The sequence below is a fragment of the Synchiropus splendidus genome, chromosome 19 (genome assembly GCF_027744825.2).
Source record: "Synchiropus splendidus isolate RoL2022-P1 chromosome 19, RoL_Sspl_1.0, whole genome shotgun sequence".
NCBI classification, from domain to species: domain Eukaryota; kingdom Metazoa; phylum Chordata; class Actinopteri; order Syngnathiformes; family Callionymidae; genus Synchiropus; species Synchiropus splendidus.
The window spans coordinates 8,170,593-8,188,885 of record NC_071352.1 but is presented as its reverse complement, the minus strand read 5'-3'; the positions used below and the strand labels follow the sequence as shown (position 1 = coordinate 8,188,885).

The 18,293-nt window shown below is 43.9% G+C and overlaps 1 protein-coding gene across 2 annotated transcripts; it reads right to left on the bottom strand.

Annotated features, from left to right (window-relative positions):
- Positions 1 to 882: 882 nt before the first annotated feature.
- On the bottom strand, positions 883 to 14,578 carry cdc42ep4a (CDC42 effector protein (Rho GTPase binding) 4a). Of its 2 annotated transcripts, none has more exons than XM_053852367.1 (2): positions 14,355 to 14,578; positions 883 to 2,539 (listed from the first exon to the last, which is right to left on the bottom strand). In XM_053852367.1, the coding sequence occupies exon 2, from the start codon at positions 2,450 to 2,452 to the stop codon at positions 1,403 to 1,405; it is 1,050 nt and encodes a 349-aa protein (XP_053708342.1). In that variant the 5' UTR covers positions 2,453 to 2,539; positions 14,355 to 14,578; the 3' UTR covers positions 883 to 1,402. The 2 variants fall into 2 exon arrangements, with proteins under 2 accessions (XP_053708342.1, XP_053708343.1); XM_053852368.1 differs by lacking the exon at positions 14,355 to 14,578 and adding an exon at positions 4,314 to 4,723.
- Between the last annotated feature and the right edge of the window lie 3,715 nt (positions 14,579 to 18,293).

Sequence of the window (18,293 nt, the reverse complement as noted above, 5' to 3'; positions counted from 1 at the left end):
TCCACTGCGCCAGCTCACTTTAAAAACAGTCGTTTGATTCACTGCCAGACTCCATCAAACAGACACTTAAGTGAATTAGCTAACGGTTAAATACGCATCCCAAAGAGCCTCGATTGCTTCCTTCCTTCCTTCCTCTTGTGGGAGAACGAAAGAACGGCGACAGGAAACAGCCGGCACTCGAGGAATTCCTTTGTTACCACCTCATGCAAACACACTTTGATCCACACAAGCAACCCCGTTGAGATATTCAAGATTCATTTTATTGAAAAATATAGGTTATTTTGAAAACACAAAAGCAGTAATTACAAGTGGAACAGCGATAGAAAACATACAAAAGACACAAAATCCCCTTTAACATGGAAACATTGGTGAAAATTACCTGAATATATTAATAGTGTTGAGTCATGGAATCATAAATATCCAGTCATATAAATTCCTGTATTAAAAATTGGCATTTATTACATTAAATTCCACAAAAAGTGATTAACCAGAGAGATGAACGAAACATACAAGCACTCTCCCAAAAGTGTCACAACTCAGTCAGTTTGTGGTTTAAGGCAGGGAAATCAATCATCACAGAGCAGCCGCAACACTTCTGGACTCATGACGCAAGAGAAGCGGTCAAGCTGCAACGACAACTTGCAGAAAATGTTTCTTTTTTAAAGCTCCCTCTGTCCTTTTCATCCACGCTTCAGAGCAGAATATCCAGGCGTTTCAAAGGTTCTTAAAAGAAGTACATCAAATAGAAGTAGTGTGCGACCTTCCTGCTGGTGGGCAGACTTCAAGCATTAGATCACTCCAATGTAGTGGTTGTTTTTTCTGTTGTTTTGCTTGTGCACCTGTCGGAACGTCAGTTACAGAGCGTGTGGTTTGGTTTCTGCAGCGACCAGGAAGGAAGTGGCAACTGTGTTGACTGATGAACAGCACACGCGCAGCTTCCAAAATAACCAAATCACAACGTGACTGCTGAGTTGCAAAGAGGACTGTCGCCTCTGTGGCCGATCGGAGCGGCTGCTGCTGCGATCACCCTGAGTTACACGGAGACAGCTTCCTGGCACTTCGCTGGATTATACTGATGAGATTTGGGTGAGATCTCAAGTGACGCACTCAGTCCCCATTTTTCCGAGACAAGAGCTCCAGCCGTGATCCTGTGCTGACAGAGGCCTTCTGTTCCGAATCTCCCGCAGCTAGAGTGAAAGAGGAGAGGCGAACCGGATGAAAGAGAAACACGGGACGAGCCAAGTGAGATGGGAGAGGGAAGTGGTGAGAGCCCAGCTTTAGTTATGGAAAGTGTTTTTACTGCAGGAGTTCTTTTCGACACGGTCCAGACTGCCACTCTACTGACTTTGTGAATGTCCACCGAGTCTGAGCTCTCAAATGGCTGACGGAACGCTTTAGAATTTCAGACGTGAATCTCGTCGTCTTCGTCGTCCAGGAACGAGGAGAAGTTGCTCTCCTCCTCTGGCGGGGCACTAAAGGTGGCGCTGTCTGTGTCTCCAGCGTAGAGGTGGCTGCTCGGCTTTTCGTCCATGGCGGCGGAGCTGGAGCTGGACACGGAGCAGCTGTCGAGATGCTGCAGGTGCTTGGGTCGTGTCTCGGGAGTGTACTCCGGGGTGTAGGGTCCCCCGTTCTCAGATGGCAGACTCACGGAGCTGGCGGGATGCAGCTCAACCCTCTCCTCCTCCTCCTCTTCCTCTTCTTCTTCTTCTGCTTCCATCTGCTCTTCAGAGCTCTCCTCCTTGCCCCTTTCCAAGCTGTCCTCTCCGTGAGTGCTGAGGGGCGGGGAAGCCCGGCCCTCACTGCTCTTTCCTTCCTCATACCCAAGATCATCATCATCCTTCTCCATCACCCCCAAAATATCACCCAACATAGAGGGTCCCAGGTCCACATGGAAGGACATCACCGACTCGGCATGCTTCATTCCTCCTCCATAGTTGCGGTATCCCTCTGGGAGTTCAGTCAGATCTCCAAACTTTTGCTCCTCCAGTTCCAAGAGCTGAGTGGGGGCAGCCGCACCCCTCCCATCCAGCTCCTCACGCTGCTTCAGAGGACTTGAGGAGAGGCTTTTCGACCCAATGCCGTCCCCTCTGTCTTCATCATTGAGGAAAGGCAGCGACATGGCATTCTTCACGTAGATGGGTGACCCTCCTGAGATGGTCATGGAATCCTCATGGTCCACTCTGGTCACTGACTGGGAACGTTTGCTGCTCCTGAAAGTACGAGAGAGGAGGCCGGGTCGTGGGGAGCGGGGCGAAGAGGTGGTCTCGGGCGGAGGCTCTCCGGAGCGGCTGCTGAGGAAAGAAGTGTCACCGAAGGCGTCGCCGCTGCGGCCCACGTGCATGGTGTGGCGAAAGTCACCCAGAGGGGCACTGATCATCTCCCTGGTCAGGTCCAGGCGGGACCGCCGCTTGGTCTGTGAGGAGCCAGACACCAGCTGCTTCAGGATCGGCATGGTAGCGCTGCTGTTTTCGTAGACGTAACAGAATGGCCAAACAGGAAGTCCAGATAGATTATCCCTAATTTCCGTCAATATGGCGACCTGAAAATGAAGGAAGACGAATTAGACTCATCAACAAACTGCCACTCTCCAGAGCTTCACGCCGCCATCAGAACACACAAGACGCCAACACACCAAAACAATGTCTGTCAAAAATAAAGAGCCGGAAATTGACTTAAATATGAGGCAGTCTGAGCCTCCAGTCATCCACACTCATCTATTTTGATGTTCCCCCATTTACAGCGTTCACATTTGTCTGGAAAATCCCTTCAGTGACAAACAGCCATCACAAAAAGCATTGATATGAATAAGTTAAAAAAAAAGACAATTGCTTCTTACAGGACTGATATTACCGTGAACTATTTTCATGGAAAGATGGACAACCTTATTGGTAATTCCACTGACTAACCAAAACATGTTGCCAAGCTGAGTGCAGTCAGATCTAACTGAGCAATGTGGTGCGTTTCCAGAATTGAGACGGGCTTAATCTCTACATCTTGCTCAGAGTCTGCCCTCCGGTCTCCTACCAGCTGGATGCGCCTGGAAGACCTCCAAAGGCAAGAATTTGGAGATTCATCAGCCAGACTTTGGAATGATTGGAGCCTAAACATGGCAAGAACATTATCAACAGAAAGAAGGTTGTCCACTGGAGACTGGAAACAAGTTCACCAAAGGCAAAAAAATCAAACACAAATAATCCTGTTTATCTCAGTATTAAGGCACTGTATCGGGAGGTATCTTGCAATATGATACACATCCCGATACAGGAGTGGCGATTCAACACATTGAGATGTAGTGCAATACTGCTATTTCAGCAAATATTGTAAAAAACCACTCTAAGGGGGGGAAATCAGACAATGCAGTCCAATATGATGTACATGAAAACAAGTTCATTGCTATGACGTCAGTCCAGTTTAATTTTGCTGTACAACAGAGGAATGAATTGCTGACCAACAAAAGCAGAGAATGTAGAGAAAGAAAACACCACACATGTCAAAAATGCAGCATATCCAACAGGCTTTTAGCCAGGAGGGCATCTGGGCGTCTGCAAAACTTGAACAATTCTCGACCATAGCTTGGCCGCCAGATAATGCAGGTATATGGCGGCATCTGGCGAAGCTATGGTCGAGAATCGGGCATCCATATTTTCATGTTTTGCCCAAATGCCCCCCCTAGCTAAAAGCCTGATATCCAAGTATCTATCTATCTATCTATCTATCTATCTATATATATATTGATAGAGCCGACATACAACATGAAGTATTGCAATATTTCAGCACAAATAGATACAATATCGCACAATACAAATTGTGATATTTGAGCATAATATTTTCTTCATAGTGGTATGGACAATCCAAGCATAACTGTCTCCTACTTGAACACTTATCTGGACTGTTTATGGGTCACAGCAGATACAAGTGAAAGCAGACTATGAAACCCATGGAGTTAGAATGTAGAGCAACCATTTGCTCCACTACACAGAAGCTGTGTCAAAATTCCAAGCACCAAAAAGAACAAACTATTCCACAGTATTGAATTTGACAAGCAGATATGATGCGGGAGACGTGGTGTAAGAAAAGCATCTCTAAAGTCCAGACAGGAAAACCTCACTCCAGACTGCCAGTGAGACTCTGGCGCTTCCTCGGGTGCTGCAGTGAAACTCATTAAGGCTACATATTCCGACTTATAAACACACACATAAAAAGCAGAGCAATCATGGAGGTCTCTGGACCAAAGCGCGAGCGGCTTCTTTGAGAGAAGAGCATGCCGACTTGTGGTCGGAAAAATCTCATGCAGACCTGAAGATAGCGCTTACCTTCAAGCGTCTGTCAGGAACGTACGTGATCACCGACTCTACCTACACCATCAACAACTTCAACTCACAGACACACAAACACAACTATTCCAAGCCTGAACATTTATTAGCACCGTGACCTCATTCTTCTACCTCCACCCCTTCAAGTCTGTGCCAGCTGAGCTTCGACTTGTCTTCCTGTGTCACCTGCTCTGGTTTCTATGGAGACACCCTCCTTGCAAGCTAGCAAGCGTTTCCTGTCAGTCCCCGCAGGAGGTTTTAAGACTCACGCAACACATGCTCTCCGTCTGTGTCAATCTTACAGCGACGGCACGGTGCGACTTGAAACAGATTTGGTTTTCGCAGCTATCTTGTCCCAGAGCCTGATGCATCTCTGACTGACGCGTGGTGATGCTGACATAACCAGTGCACGGATTATGTAAACACAAGAAACACAACACAAGGAAAATGAAGTTTTCCACTTGCTATATAGAGAACTTACTGTTACTATCTAAATATGAAATACTTCAAATCTCAGTGATGCTGAGGAGGATAATATCCTTTCTAAAACATTTGAAATACATAATTTCACCCTCTTCAGCTTCTTAAATCATCATAGATAAAAACTAAAAGGTTACTTAATAATTACCTGGTAAGAGCATGAAAATGTCATTCAATTCAAGTCCTTAATTCATAATATTCCTTTTCATGTTGTGTCCTCTGTCTGAGCATAATTTGGCAGTGAGATTTCATTTCATGCATTTAATTAGAAGCAGCCGATTGTTTATGCTTTGAATAATTCAAAGCATACACAAGTACATTTCCAGCCAGTCGTCACACCGGAGCACTAAGCACTAGAAAAGATAAAGACTAATAGTTATTTTAGCCCATATTTCTATCCCCAAGTTACTGCTCAGTTTTCCTAGTGGCATGACTGTCTCATACTTTGTCAAACTTTCCGTGAACTCTGGACTGATTCTACGCCAGAACACACAAACACAGGCTGCTGTTTGTTATTGCGGCTATATGTTCCGATATTTTATCAGCGCACCATTAACGCCGAGCCAAAATTGTTACCCCTCCGCCCCGTTAGTTCTGGGTGGCATGAATAGAAAAGGGAAAACAAAAAACAAGCAGAAAACAAAAGAAAGTGGAGCTGGTAAAAGCCTGCCTCCCACTCCTCCACCAAACCCCCCTTCAGGCCAGGATCAAGCTCAGAAGCTCATTGGTGCCCACTGCATTGATATTCTCCCCGAAATGTGTTACAGACCACCAGGCATGCAGCGCTTCTTCATCAGCAGAATTCAAACCATGTCCGACAGCCTCCCTGGCATTAAGTAGTAAAATGAAGCAGAATTCACAACGCGGGATTATTTATAGCTTTGAGAAAGTGCATGTGTGGGTGCGCACGACGATGAATTAAACGCGGGCCTGAGAAGGCAGCGTTTAGCGTGGGAACCACAGGGTCACAGGCGGAGGGATTGGCTTTAAAAACAGACTTTCACAACACTTCTGGCAGCAGCAGAGACCACAGGGGACTACAAATGTGGGACACAAACCATGCAAAGGATGCACAACCACATTTTTTTTTCACCAAATCAGATTAGGCTTCTCAACTCACACAGTTAAAAAAAAAAAAAAAACAAACATCCCTGCTCACACAGTCCACACTTGGCATCATGGCTGTTGTGGTTTCCGACATAGAATCTCTCACCAACAAGCAGTTTCAAACCTGAGTGACTCAGTGAACATTCCCAAACCACAGATATTGCCAGGTACAACCAAGTTCCTCTTAAATTTTTGCAGATGCACATTAAATCACACCCACACAAATCATAAATTCATGCACACACAGCTTTAGCTTCAGGGGTAAAACAGCAGCAGCTCCAAAGTAAAGTCACAAGTGTTTCATAAAAGTATAAACACAAAAAAACATTGACTTGATAAAGGAGTAGAATGGTGGAGTAGTCATCTAAAAGTTTAATGTCCTGGGACAATATTGGGTGCAGCATTCACATCATAATAAAATAATTAAACAGACTTGTAAAAAGTCAACATATTCTCATAAAATATGACAAATCATCCATAAATAACACTGCCTCAAATGAAGTGGGGTAGACAGATTGATAACCAGGTTGACCTAGTCACGATTTTGCCCTTTCTGGATGATGGACGGCCAATGGTCTGAGGTGAGTTATGAAGGAATATGTCTCCATAATTGGCGACCAAAAACAGCCCGGCAATAGTGAATGTTAAACAGGCTCAACAGTCTCGAGTGCGATGAGGGAAACAGCTCCCAAATACAACAGTGACAGAGTGGATGGTAGCCATCCCAGAAGGGAGTGAGAAACAAGGATCCAAAGGGCGCAGATTTGATAGCTATTGACATAATGATGATAAAAGGCTATCTGAGAACATGTCAAAATCTAAAACACTGCAACACAACCATACCGTCCCTGTTGACACCGTGTTACCTGATTGTTGCGACGTTTCTTTGTAGCTTTATGGAGCAAAATTTCTGGCTTGAGTGACAAGCATCTTGATCGGTGGTGGTACAGTTATAGTGCAACACGATCGAGCCATGAAGAAGACAAGTCACTGAAGCACAGAGGTGTGATGCTTCAAACCTTTACATTGTTTTCCACACTTTTGAAAGTAACCGTAAACAGCCACGTGACCCAAGGCCTCTTAAAAGTCAATGACCGGCAGTTTAGAAGATCAACAATATATGTAAAAGCTTTGTATGGAGCAACATTTCCAGTTATATGAACGAGAACAACACAAAAGGAGTATAAAATGAAGTTATGAAACACCAGCTGTACTTGTTCTAATTTCATGTTTCACAGTAGAAAAGGCAATTCATATATGAAAGCAAATGTAATTCGTATTGAACAGTCCCATTTTGTCTTTGTTAGTCCATTAGAATAGTTCTGAACAATTAGTTCCCGTTCATTTCAGGGAAAGTGAAACTGCAGTGATTTATTTGAAACCAGATCCCTCATCAGAGCAGGCAAACACAGTGCCGGCGTCCAAAACCGGAGCTCAACCCAATCCCATAATTAACATGCATCCATGAATTTCACAGCTGGACAGGCACATAAACACCACCTGAATTCATCAGAGGGACGTTTTCGACATGAGAGAAATAAATATTGACCTAGCGCCCGGCCGCCGCAACACTTCAGCCTCTGTCAATACTCTCACACTTAGCCGCTCGACAGCAATACATAAAGACAAAAACACAGTCCTAAACATGACGAATGGCCCATTTCCCTAATTGAGTATTGATGCGGCGTCCTTGTTCTTAATTCTTCCTGTGAGTAGTCGAAGGGAGGGGGGTGGTACAGTGGTGGGAGAAGCGCTGTGTCTCAACTATTTGAAGTCATTGACCTGGAGAGGCGAGTGAATGACCTGAGGGTGAAATGACATTGGGCTGTGAGACACCACGTCTACTCACAGCCAAGTGAGATCGAGGCTGCTGGTTTGCTTTGACCTACAAAAACCACAATATTAAAAAAAAAAAAAGCATGACCATCTAATTCTGTTTTCAAACATGCTTTTCTTAAAGAAACAGATGCACTGCAGTCCGTGGCATGGGCACACATACCAGTAATGAAGGTGACAAATGGCTGGCCTGAGATAGGTATCTGTCACACAACTCAGTTAGCAGGCCTGAATATCTCATTTGGAAGGGAGCAGCTCGGGGACAAGCAGTGGAAATCACATTATCTCTCAATCACGCAGGGAGCGAACAAACCGACTTGAAGCTGATGCGTCTCCTGGAGACAAATAAGGCTCAGAGAGAACACAAATCTAATGAGAAACTACTCATAAACCGGATTTTACGTCAAAGCCTCAGTCAGTTTTTAAAAGCTCCATTTGGGGAATTCTATCAGCCACTTGCCGGCCCTGCGGTCCAATTTTAGATTGTGACCTGAAGGAATGTCCTCCATCCAACCACCTATTTGAAACGCTTTCCTCCAGGCCGGCAGGGCCGTGATGCCAGGAAAGCCAGGGGCTTTTTTTCAATGTGTAAATCCTCAGTGGTCTAAGAAGCACAGCTAATCCAAAATCTGTAGCTGTGAAATATGGAGAGCATGCCGAGTTTGTTGTAATAGACTTTAGCACATTCTACTGACCTGCTTCTGTTCACACGCTTCCAACTCAGAAAAACAGCGGATTGATCCTTTCAGCTTCAAAAGGAATTTCTGGCACTGTTCTTTACTGTCATGTGTCTGAACTGCACCTACATTTTAGGTTGTTGTTTAGTCCATGTTGCTGACTAAGTATCTTCAGAGAATATTCACAAGGGAAATATTATAACACATACATACAATTGCATTACTTGTCCTACAGTGATGGGGCTTGGGGACAAGGTGGGAGGGGCATCATTATTCAAGGCCACACTTTCTGGTGGCTGTGGATGAACAGATACAGTCGACACAAAACACTTTAAATGTAGATGCAACGCAAAAACAAAAAATAAGCCCAAGTGTGTTCCCAAAACAAGTGTCATTTGTATGCTTCAGCTATCACACAGTCGTGAGTATCCCCTCCCAAAAACCCACAGCCAGGTGTGAACAGACCGGTTCTACTTAGGTGTGGGATCAAAGCTTCAGGAGTATTTAAACTTCAGTGCCGTTGAAGACCATTTGGTGCATCACTCACCCTTATTATAGGTCAACAAACACGGAGTGCAGGTAATGACAGTTTCATTAGACAATAACATACTCTATAAAACGTCCAATTTCCTGACAACCAAAAGGCAAATATTAGGTTGGGGATTACTTATCAGAACAATCCAGCTATGAAACAATCCAGCTATGAAATATATGGTTGGGATGATCTGTATTTTGCCCTTTGAAGTAGCTCTTCTTTCAAACCTTTAGAAGGTATAACACAACGGTCGGGAGGAGAGGAATGTTCTGAAAGCACCAAATGAATTTTAGAAAGCCAGCACGGATTAGAACATTGTAAAAAGCCATTAGATCTGAAAGAGAATGGAACCTTTTGTCAAATTTTGGAAGGAAACCTTTAGGAGCTTGCTGGAGACATCCATTAAAATATCAGATTGCGTTAGTTGCACTTTGAAATGCGATTTGTGGTGAAGGACAAAAAGCTTCGGGCAGCTAATGCCACCCTTTCAAATTTGGTTGAGCCAGTGCCAGAGTCTCCTTGTCTCTGCCATATCGGTTTCCAATGATGCTTTGAACAACAGTAAGGGATGGCAATGCTGAAGCGAACGCTCAACTGTTGAGCAACTACTTTGACCTGAAAATGACCAGCCTATTCCACGAGCATAGGTGAGTTCAAATGAGCACAGACAGCTAATGGTTCTTGGAGGAGAACAAGCCTAAAGCAAGAGAGCTTGCTGTGTTCTCGATGACCTCCGATACCCGAGAGGAGGCTACTCTTCTCTTTTACAGCCAGCGCAGCCTCCAGACATGGCATGCAACGTTACCTCTCTCCGCTCTATTATCTCCTGGTATAAAACTCAACCTTTTAAACACATTGAGTCAAATAAAAAAATCTTGTTGGGTCAGACAAGATGCAGGCGTTAGAAGTCCAAGCGGGCGACTCCCAATTACACAAACTCAAAACAGAATCCATAATTAATCGGACACGTTTTAGAACAACTCCCCGATGTTGTGGACAGCCGTATGCGAGATGTTGAATGGATAAATGCCGCCTGAGTGTCGGGGGGTATGTCACAGGAAGGGCAGGGGAAAATGATCTCCCATCTCTGCGGAAATGACTCCAGCCTGCCCTTCCTCTCCATACAAGGCAGTGCTCCATCACGCTGCGTCCTGACGGCCAAGCAAACAAACACAGCTCACATCTCTATCCACACAGTTCTATGACACTGCAGGCTGCAGCATCTGTACGGCAAACATTTTAGGGTGATTGTGCTAAATAGATGGCAGTTTTAGCCCCATTTAAATGTAGGATTCTGCATGTCTGGCTTCTAATACTTGCTCAAGCAAAAACCTGCTTACCTCAATGGAAAGAATGCAGTCAAATTATGGGAGCAGGAGAATTTTACTTTAAAGTGTGAGAGTGCCATAATTATAGGGGGTGAGCTGTCGAAAAAAGCAACAAAATATAGAGGCCGGGACGAGTCAGGAGAAGGGGGAAAAAAAAATGCTCAAATATTTGGCTGAGGCACATTGAAGAAAGAGAAGAAGAAGCCACTTAACACATCGATCAGGGATTGTAATTCTGAAAGGAATCGATAACCACACACTTCAGGGGATAATGACAGTGGCAAGTGACAGAAATTAACAGAAAATCTAGACGTTACATGTCAGTTTGTGTGAAACACACTAGAGTTCTGCGTATCGAGTGCAGTGCAGGGAAATAAATGTCGCTTTTCTTACTCCCTTGATGCACACTTTCTTTCCAAAAGCCAAACTGTCACGTGGTTCAGAAATCTTTGCAGCTACTGAATCACACCAGTTGAAACGTCCCACACGTTCACAGACACCCCATCATCCCTTTTTTTCACCCCTATGATAAGAGAAAAATTAACCATGACAACTTCAGGAAAGACCTCTGTGATCACAGGTTATCACACTATTACGCAGAAATCACAAGAGCATTGCTTCACTTGGGCAGATGCATGCTATGAAAATATAAACTGCCGATTCTGGTTGATTCTGGCATGGCTCTAAATGGCCAAAGGTTTCATGATTAAGTCAAAGTTATCTGAAAGGAATTGCAATGGACCATCTCAGAGAACATTGAGAACATTGTGTTTGGATCTGACTCCAACTGATGGCAAACAACAATTTAAAATCCAGGGAAATACACACACAGTTGTGAACTTATCTGTGGTTTTGGTTTCAGAACACAAGTGCAAGCAAAGCAGAGTGAAGATCGCAAAGAAGTGGCAGTCAACTCTTGCAAAAACAATGATAATAATGGCAACATACTGCCAAGAAACATAAAAATGTATTCCCATGACGTGCCCAACAGATTATAGCGCATGATGCCCCAGGGTACATCTCAAATTCACCCTGAGGAGCTCAACATGATTTTGGGAAGGCAGAGATTTGGGATGCACCAATTCACATTTTTGGACCCCTGATCCGATCCTGATACTAGAATTTGTATATCTGCCGATACCGATCTTCCTCCGATCCAATACCAAATTTCAGTTTGCTGTTTCTTTCTACCATTGACTGCACATTAATTAGAGACGGCAACTACAGGTCAGTGTAAGACCTCAGAAGGAAGTCAGGAAAACATGAAATCACGACAACAGGACAAACATTATCCAGAAAACAAATTTGAAACTCTAAAAGTTTCACATCGGCATTTGAAATTTATTGAATACATATGCAGAAGTGAATGGATACTAGACGCGGCTTCATTTGATCATATTCTGGCTGTTGGAGCATAAATAAATCCATTTTCCGACTGACAAGTGACATGTCTAAAGTCCAACGTTGACATAAACTGCTAACCGAAAACATCCAATGCGCTGTTCATCCTCATGCTCACCTCGCTTAACTGTCTTGCGGTTATGTTTTGTCAGCGAACACCACCGCACCACTTTATTTACATCTACTTTGGGTTCCAAGTGACTCATAAATACGACACATCCTAGGACTGAAGTAAAGGAGTTTTTACTCCGGGTGCGTTCTGCTAAACGCTCGCATGCTAAATGGCTACATGTTTCCAGCTGAAGACTCAGACCTCTGCTCCGTGAGCTCACTGGAAACCAAGGAATGGATTTCCTAAGGCACGTCCTCTCACCAATGGAAAGGAAATCCACTCCACAGTTTGCTGTGAACTCACAAAACAGCTAACTATGAAGGGACTACAGCTGAAAACATGAAGCTCAGACTCAGCTCTTGCATCTGTCATCATCTCGGCAATTCCTGATCCGTCAAAAACATGAGTGTATGTCCGATACAGATACGGGATCCCATCCCGAGCAGAGATCAGGGCCCCTTTGGTGGTCATGCCCGCGCAAGCCAACCTCAAATGAGTCAAAGAAAATGGGCAAAACACCCCATATAAGTCAAATACTTGTTCAACACCATCAGTCTAATGGTACCAAGTCAGATTTCACAGACAGGCTGTAGTCAAGGAACTGGGCTGTGGCCAAGCACAGACCAGCACTCTGAATAAACTGGCCACAGGGTCTGAAACATTCATGACCATGCACGAGTGCCTTTAAACTGGTGTATTCAAGACACAATCCGACATGGAAAACCACACACCATCGTCATTCGAGTCAACAAAAATATTCTTCACTGAAAAGCTGAGATTATATGTCAAAGCAACTGCACCCCTTCCCAGCATTGTCCGAGCTCAGATTGATATTTACTTTAGTGACAGAGAAACAGGATGTGACAAGAGAATCAACATTTTCTTTGGCTTTTGTTCGTAACTGCCGGGCCACGATTCTCAAACCCCAAAACAATATTGCCAAACTTTGGCAGAGAGCACTTAAAGGATGGGTTGATAAGTTGCACAAGCTGAATCTGGGGGTTTCTATGCACCATGTGGCCGTTGTTCAGGGTAATAGCTGACTTAATATGTGACTTGTCTTAAATAAACATCCTTCACCATCGCTGTCATGGCCGGCAGTTCAACATCCAGTCTGTGAAGCATTCCACAATGACAAATAACAGTTTATGTTGGCATTTCCTGGAATGTAAAGGGGCTGGACTGGACACACACATTGCCTCAAAATGTGCACACAATGTGCAGACACGCTGTAACTTGGACTTGGTCACAAAAAAAGAGCCCAACTGGTTTTTCTGAACAGTTCATTTTTAGCAACTAGTTTTTGAGCAGGGACAATACAGGGAAAGCACTTGATAAATTGAGTGCTCGGTTCAGTATCAGGCAACAAAGAGGAAGGATAACTTTCACCTTTCGGCGATAAACACACGTCTCCCGCGGGCAAGGTTCTTTGTAATTTAAGAAAGGAGCTGAACCTGTGCAGACTGGTTTAAAGAGGTCTGCTAAAGAAACTCTATGAGAAAATGTCTTCAGCGTTGATTCGAAGTGTGATACTCTGTGTGTTCTTCAGATTAGTCTGGGTCAGCTATCACACCTGAAATGTGTGAAAACAAAAACAAAAGAAGCCACCCAAGTGCAAGATGGGGAGATTCCTGATAACAATGTCTCCTTGAGCACCTTCTTATCAGCCAAGCAGTGATTGTGTCACAGCCAACAGGGTCAGTCCATAAATCCCCCGAAGAAAGGACCATGGGGGGCAGCGGATCATGAAGAACAGTGAAGAGGTAGAACAAACGGATTATTGTCTTCAACTGGAACGCCACTTTTATTTATCATGCGAGAAAATAACGCCGGTAACTGGGCAACAAAATATTTACTTTAAAAAATCACAGCAAGATAATGAATGCTATGATAATGAAGGTATTCACTGGGAGGAAGTGGTGACAAATGGTGCCTTTGATAGTCATGTGATGAAAGGTGTGAGGGTAGTGAAGCGTTTGTCCAACATTGGCTGAGACTTTAAAGTACATCAAAGCAGCGGTAGCTGTGTTAGTTTCAGATTTAAGGCAGGTTCTACAACTAGGTTACATAGGAGATTGCAAAATGAGGTAAAGGTGAAGCAAAACATTGATAAGAAGTCCACAATCCAAGAGCAGTTAAACACACCAGTTTATGATAGTCACATTTACACTATTAAGATCATAATACTATTGAGATTAAACGATGTGCTACACCAATATAGCTGTAACCACACAACAGAAACATAATAAATAAAGCAACAACAATAACTATAAATCTGGAATTTTGTAATCTTTAGAGGATGTTTTTGTATTTTGGGGAATATATTTCAGTTCCACTGGCTGTTAAATCCCCTGGCTAAGTAGCATTAGCCTTTGTGGCAGCTAATTCGATCACACTACAATGATGTGATAGTGGGTGGGTCAGTAGAAGAACAATACTGCACAACACACGCGGCTCCTGCAGCTCCACCGGTGAACACACGGAGAAAGAAGTCGCAGGTAGGCATTAAAGAGGCATTGAATACCGAACATTAAAGACTTATATTGGCGTGGAATTGTGACTTACCGCGCATCCCCATTCATGAACGCCGGCTCCACGTTTAGGCCCCCAGCAGGTTCACAGCAGGGGTCCGCTCATCTCACCCACGGTGAAACACCCGGAAATGGAAGGCTGGCGGAGGAATGGACGGCAGAGGAGCTTTGTTTCAGGGAGCAATGTTTGTATCACCGTGGTGTGTGAAGCGCCGCAGCTGCTTGTGACGCTGGAAGTCAAGTACAAAGCCTCCTGCCTCAGCAGCGCGTGGACACGCCCCTTCACTCGGCCCCTTAAAGACACAGGCTCTCAGCGTGGGGTCACGAGAGCAGTGACGTCACCGTGACGTCAGCCTCAGGGGCGGTGCGATAACAAATACAACGAGCTGGAGAAGTTGAAGAGGAGTTTATGTATATATTTTGAGATGTTTATATGGCCTTGTGGTTTGGTTATTTATGGTATACATTTTATAGGGGTGGGATTCGATTAAAACAATCTAATTAATTAGAGAATTTGTGATGAATTAATCTCAATGAATCGCACTTTTATGGAATAAGAATATTTGGCACAAGAAGCCACAATTTTGTTTGAATGAATCTGGTATGTTACTGGATCAAATATTGGACAATGGCACCATAAATCACCATGGTGGCTATATTCAAGTTTTTATATCACATTCACCTTCTTCTGCCACATATCCGGAGTCGGGTCGCGGAGGCAGCATTCGGAGCAAGGAAGCCCAAACTTCCAGATCCGCACAAACCTCCTCCAGCTCTTCCCGAGGATCCCGAGGCGTTCCCAGGCCAGACCGGAGACATAATCTCTCCAGCGAGTCCTGGGTCTTCCCCGGGTCTCCTCCCAGTAGGACATGCCCGGAACACCTCCCCAGGGAGGCGTCCAGGGGGCATCCGGATCAGATGCCAGAGCCACCTCAGCTGGTTCCTCTCGCTGTGGAGGAGCAGCGGCTCCACCCTGAGCTCCTCCCGGATGACCGAACTCCTCACCCTGTCTCTAAGGGTGCGTCCAGTCACCCTGCAGAGGAAACTCATCTCAGCCGCCATTGTATCCGCGATCTCATCCTTTCACTACCCAAAGCTCGTGACCATAGGTGAGGGTGGGAACGTAGATCGATCGGTAAATCAAGAGCTTCGTCTTGTGACTCAGCTCTCTCTTCACCACGACGGTCCGATACAGCGACCGCATCACTGCTGCTGCTGCACCAACACGTGTATCAATCTCACACTCCCCTTTTCCCTCACTCGAGAACAAGACCCCGAGATACTTAAACTCCACCACTTGGGGCAAGAACTCTCCAAACCACCTTATTCCGGTCTCCATGGCCTCAGACTTGGAGATGCTGATCCTCATCCCGGCCACTTCACTCTCGGCTGCAAACCGCCCCAGTGCATGCTGAAGGTCCCGGTCCGATGAGGACAGCAGAACAGCATCGTCCGCAAATAGCAGAGATGAAATTCTGTGGTTCCCGAACCGGTTCCCCTCCGACTCCAAAGTTTTTATATCACCTTATTTAAGCTAAAGCTCTTTTAATGTCTTATAACATACAAATATTTTTATTATAAATTTAAATAAACTGGAAAAGACACTCAGGGAGCACAAACCTCAGTCAATAAAGAGTCCTTATAGAAATAAATCCTGGATCTTGATCATGCCCAAACTGTTTTTTTTTTCATTCTCCTCAAAACATTGTGAAAATGACAAGTTTTATGACGCTATTATATGACATGGCTTCTCAATTGTTACATTTCATGCAATATAATGACTATTTCTTCAGGCATGATACAGGAGGACTGGAAATGTCTCACTGTTTGTAACTCTCCCGGTGAGGACGCTGCCCCGGAGCTCAGCAGAGCAGAATGCACGCACGCCTGATGATTATCACAGGACAAATGTCACCTGTCTGGAAGAGGCAGCGGAATCACTAATCACGTCAGTCTGCCCCGGCAAAGTGTCGATACCAGCTTTTTTAATCTCTTCCTCCTCTGAGGAGCAGCGAGTGTCCGTCTCCAGTCATTTCCTGCCTCTGGCCTGCTTCCCAGCCTCCGTCCCGACAGCTGATGGCCGCCCGAAGATGGGACTTTGATTGCAGTGGCCTTTTGTTCCGGATCAAGCCACATTCAAGTTTTATGAGTCATTTCAACATCAAGTTGAAGCCGTAAATCATTGAGCTAAAATGAAAAAATACAGATTAACTTCCTGCTCTCCAAGGGAGGCATTCTCTGTCAGTGTTACCGGCAAGTGTGAGGAAGCAAATATCTTTCATGGTTCCGTGAAGTTAAAATGTTCCGTGTAACAGAGCGCGACATGAACCCCTGCAGCAGTATTTTCCTGGACCTCATGAGGTCAGCGTAAAAGGTAACTCAGCTTCTAGAACTGTTCCAAATAAGTTTCTCTGTTATTTATTAATAATCTTTTATATATATTTTTTTCTTTTATTCCACCATTTCCATTTGCTTTGAAATGTAATATTAATTTTTTTTGTGCTACATGTAATGAGTTGCATTGAAATTATTTCCTCATATTAGATGTATGTATATTTGTTGCTCCTCGTCTTGTTGATCAATAATAAAAAAGCCAAAAATATATAAATTTTTACCACATATATATGGAAAAAAGACTCTCTCATTCTCTCTCTCTCTCTCTCTCTCTATATATATATATGTATACATTATATATGTATGTGTATATGTATTTTTTTTATTATACCAAGCATTAAAATTAAAATATTTCAGAAAAAATGCAATTTTAAAATGGCATGTTGAATACAAGAACCAAATATAATTTTAGCAGTTTGATTTAGTATTTTTATTTCTTGAAAAAAATCAAGTTTGATTTGAATATTTTCAGAATTATAAAAAAAATCTATAAAACTGGTTATAATTACTGTAAAATTGAATTATACTGAACATTATATATATATATATATATATATATATATATATATATATATATATATATATATATATATATATATATATAAAAAAAAATACAGTTTTTGCAGTTTTTCCTTTTACCAAAGTTCAAAGTTCCTATTCAAGGGATTCATAATCTTATTTTTCATGGGCATCACACGCTGTCCCATTTCTTTAACAGACGTTAACCAACCAAAAAACCCACCAGGAAATTATGCACCAGTCAGAATTGCTGATAAACATTGTGATGAATTATTTCAGTCTCTTGCATCAGTTCTGGCCGCTGATGGCCTCTTCATGACTGGCGCGGCGCAGCGGTGCTTAAGATTCATGGAATGTTCATCTTGAGGCTCAGCGATGGTGAATGGACCCACCCTATTATCTCACCTGAAGAAACAGCCTGCGATGATAGACTGAAGTGGAAAGTTGGAAAGTTTGAACGTCACCCTGCTGCATGGTTCCCACCTCCTGACCCATTTCCACTGGAATTCAAGAAACTGCCAAAATGTGCTGAGCTCGGCCAAACGCAGGCACACATCACATCGGAGCGCGTGCCAGTATCATCAAAGGAGACAGACACTGGAAGTGGCAGGACACCAGAGATCCAATTAAAGTGACCAAGTTTGTGGCGGAATGCTAAACATGAGACCAAAACAGAGATGACCTCTGAAGGACGTCTGAGCCGTCCACAGTCGTGTTAGCTATACACTTTAAAGTAGCGCTTATGTGTGACTTGTTGTCATCTATGTCAGTGATTCTCAACCATAGGGTCAACCATAGGGCGGAGGCCTATGGTTGGACCGCGAGCGCCTCCTAAAAAGGCCGCTAAAAAGTTTTTTGTTTGACACCTCTGGCTGGTGAGGGCCGCAAGACGCTCAGCTTTAATACGTATATGGTGGCAGTAGTGCAGTAGTAACTGCAAGAAAAAATGATAAAGAAAGTGACGCCACTGCCACAACAGTAAAAACTGTTTATAAAAGCACCTGTCGAAGCAGTTCTTAAAATTAATTCGAAAATGATATGGCGATACTTTTATTTACAC

Bases quoted from the DNA above. Each gene is read 5' to 3' on its own strand.
- cdc42ep4a (XM_053852367.1), bottom strand. From the start codon at position 2,452: ATGCCGATCCTGAAGCAGCTGGTGTCTGGCTCCTCACAGACCAAGCGG.